This window comes from Austrofundulus limnaeus, unplaced genomic scaffold (assembly GCF_001266775.1).
Source record: "Austrofundulus limnaeus strain Quisiro unplaced genomic scaffold, Austrofundulus_limnaeus-1.0 Scaffold130, whole genome shotgun sequence".
Classification (NCBI taxonomy): domain Eukaryota; kingdom Metazoa; phylum Chordata; class Actinopteri; order Cyprinodontiformes; family Rivulidae; genus Austrofundulus; species Austrofundulus limnaeus.
Window position 1 is genome coordinate 1,223,633 of NW_013952532.1, and position 2,821 is coordinate 1,226,453.

General features: G+C 39.6%; 1 protein-coding gene across 1 annotated transcript in view; it reads right to left on the minus strand.

Moving 5' to 3' along the window:
- ncf4 (neutrophil cytosolic factor 4) overlaps positions 1–1,906 on the minus strand; it is a 34,004-nt gene extending 32,098 nt beyond the window's left edge. Inside the window, exon 1 of the mRNA XM_014015490.1 lies at positions 1,828–1,906. Within this exon, the coding sequence (XP_013870944.1) occupies positions 1,828–1,906 (79 nt within the window). The remainder of the gene's footprint in view (positions 1–1,827) is intronic.
- Positions 1,907–2,821: the final 915 nt, after the last annotated feature.

Consider the following 2,821-nt stretch of genomic DNA (forward strand, 5'->3'; position numbering starts at 1 on the left):
CATTTATCTTATTACATTTTTTATTTGTTTGGGTCTATTTTTTGTACATTTTAGTTTTACAAACTTACATTTTACAGTGGTTTTAAAAAAAGGAAAATCAGTGTTTTTGTACAAAGTTTGTTGTATTAGCAAAGTAACATCAGATGTGACATATAAGATGCAATGAAAAAGAATAAAATTTGTCAACCTTTTTCTTTTAATACACATGTGACCTCAGATGAACTGGACAGAGCTTCATGACACAAACTCAGGTGTCTAACTTGCCACAAGTGACAGGATCTCAGGTGGAAGTGACATCTCCCTCCAGTCACATTTCTCAAAAAAGTAAAGACACACAAGTGAAAAAAATAAAATACAAAAATAGCTCAGAAACACAAGGTTGTGAGAAATTATATGTATGACAAGGAACAGCCTTGTGAGCTTGACCAGGACAGCATACTGTGCAGAATACTTAAAAATGAAACATGGACAAGTGGAGGACAAAAGAAGACATGTCAGGCCTAAAACAGTTTCTAGCCGATGAGCAGCATCTAAGAATGTWGGTGTCTCAGGGTACAGTTAGAAACTAATTCTTTGCTAAGTTGTCTCCTGAACGCAGGTCAGCTTGATTAAATCCATTAAAATGTGAAAATCTGATGTCTCTTTATTTAACAGGCTGCCTGTACAACAGGCCAAAGAATTTGGTTTATTTCTTTAAAAAAAATCATCATCTCCCACACACACCCACACACAACGAGTTATGTTAGAACTGAATACACAACTATAACTAATTTCTTGTGGTGCATATTTGGAAAACTGTGGGACTCCCTTCTCCCACTCTTGCATGTATTTTGGTCTGAACTCGACTCTTGAGGTTGTGAGCACTGCTGCATTCAGTTGTTTGCATATGGAGATTTAAAAGCCTTGCTGTTTTAAAAAAATTATTTAATTTAGCATTAAAAGCCTTCAGTTTAAGGTAATCAAACAATAAAATGCAGCTCTATTTAGCTCATGGCTGCCTATGTTTTTTCCCAGAAATGAAAAATGAAAAGAAATGAAAATCTATCAGAAGGCAGTTGGGCAAATGCAAAAATATAAAACATGAAATGCAAAGACATAGTAAGTAAAACACTATTTTTTTTTTCATGATGAAGCTAGTGGTCCACATTTGTTTGCTTGGTTTTAGCCCGTGCATTTGAAGAAAGTTTGACATATGCTCAGGACCAAAGAAACATTTCATAAATTGATAATACACGAGTATTTGTCATGAAAATCTGTGTGCTTAAAACAAATCTAAATGTCTTGTGTAGCTATGTTTACCATCCATCCATCCATCCATCCATCCATCCATCCATCCATCCATTATCTTTCATTTAATCAGAAGTCGGGTCGCGGGGGCAGCAGCTTGAGCAGCGAAGCCCAGACCTCTCTTTCCCCAGCCACCTCTTCCAGCTCCTCTGGCAGGACTCCAAGGCGTTCCTAGGCCAGCCAAGAGACATAGTCTCTCCAGTGTGTCCTGGGTCTTCCTCTGGGTCTCCTCCCAGTTGGACATGTCTGAAGCACCTCCCTAGGGAGGCGTCCAGGAGGCATCCTTACTACATGCTCAAACTACCTCAACTGGCTCCTCTCGATGTGGAGGAGCAGCGGCTCTACTGAGTCTCTCATGGATAACTGAACTTACCCTATCTCTAAAGGAGAGTTCAGCTACCCTGCAGAGAAAACTCATTTCATCTGCTTGTATCTGTAATCTTGTTCTTTCAGTCACTACCCAAAGTTTGTGACCATAGGTGAGGGTAGGAATGTAGACTGATCAGTAAACAGAGAGCTTCACCTCAAAGCTCAGCTCACTCTTCACCACAACAGACCAGTACAGAGTCCGCAAAACTGTGGAAGCTGCACCGATCCATCTATCAATCTCACGCTCCATTCTTCCCTCACTCGTGAACAAGACCCCAAGATACTTGAACTCCTCCACTTGAGGYAGAACTTCACMTCCAACCCAAAGAGARCAATCCATCCTTTTCCAAYAGARGACCAAGGACTCAGATTTGGAGCTATGTTTACCATTACCATTAATATAATCCAAATATAAAGTACACACCATAAAGATTATCTGCATTACAGCCCCTTATAWAGTCATTGGGCCAATTGATGGAATGACTGTAAGTGAAAGCGAGAGAAGAGAAGAACCCAAATGATTTAAACTAAGACAAAGTTCAGTCAGATGACAATWATCTGTTAGTCACTGACCAATTTAAAAAGCATGTTTGACTTGTGACTGTAGACTCATGCATTAAAAACAGACTTAAACAATTTAAAACAGATTTATTTTTTTCTCATCATTCTTGACCAAGAATGAACATAGCCTAAGAGAAGATGTGTTTTCACAGCTTTGCTCTCACTTTATGCTATAAAGATTTTAGAAACACATGAAGGAACAATTTGTTTTAGTTTTTGCTCTACAAGCCTTGATTTCCATCTATAGATTACAAACAATGGGTTCCCCTGTTTATTTTTAGGGCTAATATCTGCTAATCTTTGTGTCAGTAGACAAGGGATACCCCTCTAATTGTCTACTGCAGACACACACACACACACATACACACACACACACTTGTTTTTATATCCTTGTGGGCCCCGTCCATTGACTTCCATTCATTTTTTGGTAATTTTATATCCYAACCCTGACCACCAACCCTTAGGCTAACATCACAGGTACCTTCTTGACCCTAAAACTAACCTAAACTCAATTCACCCCTTGGTCCTAAACCAAACCCCCACACCCAAAATCAGCCTCTGAAGTTGTGGGGCCCAGGCTTTGGGCCCCACAAGGAGCACCCGG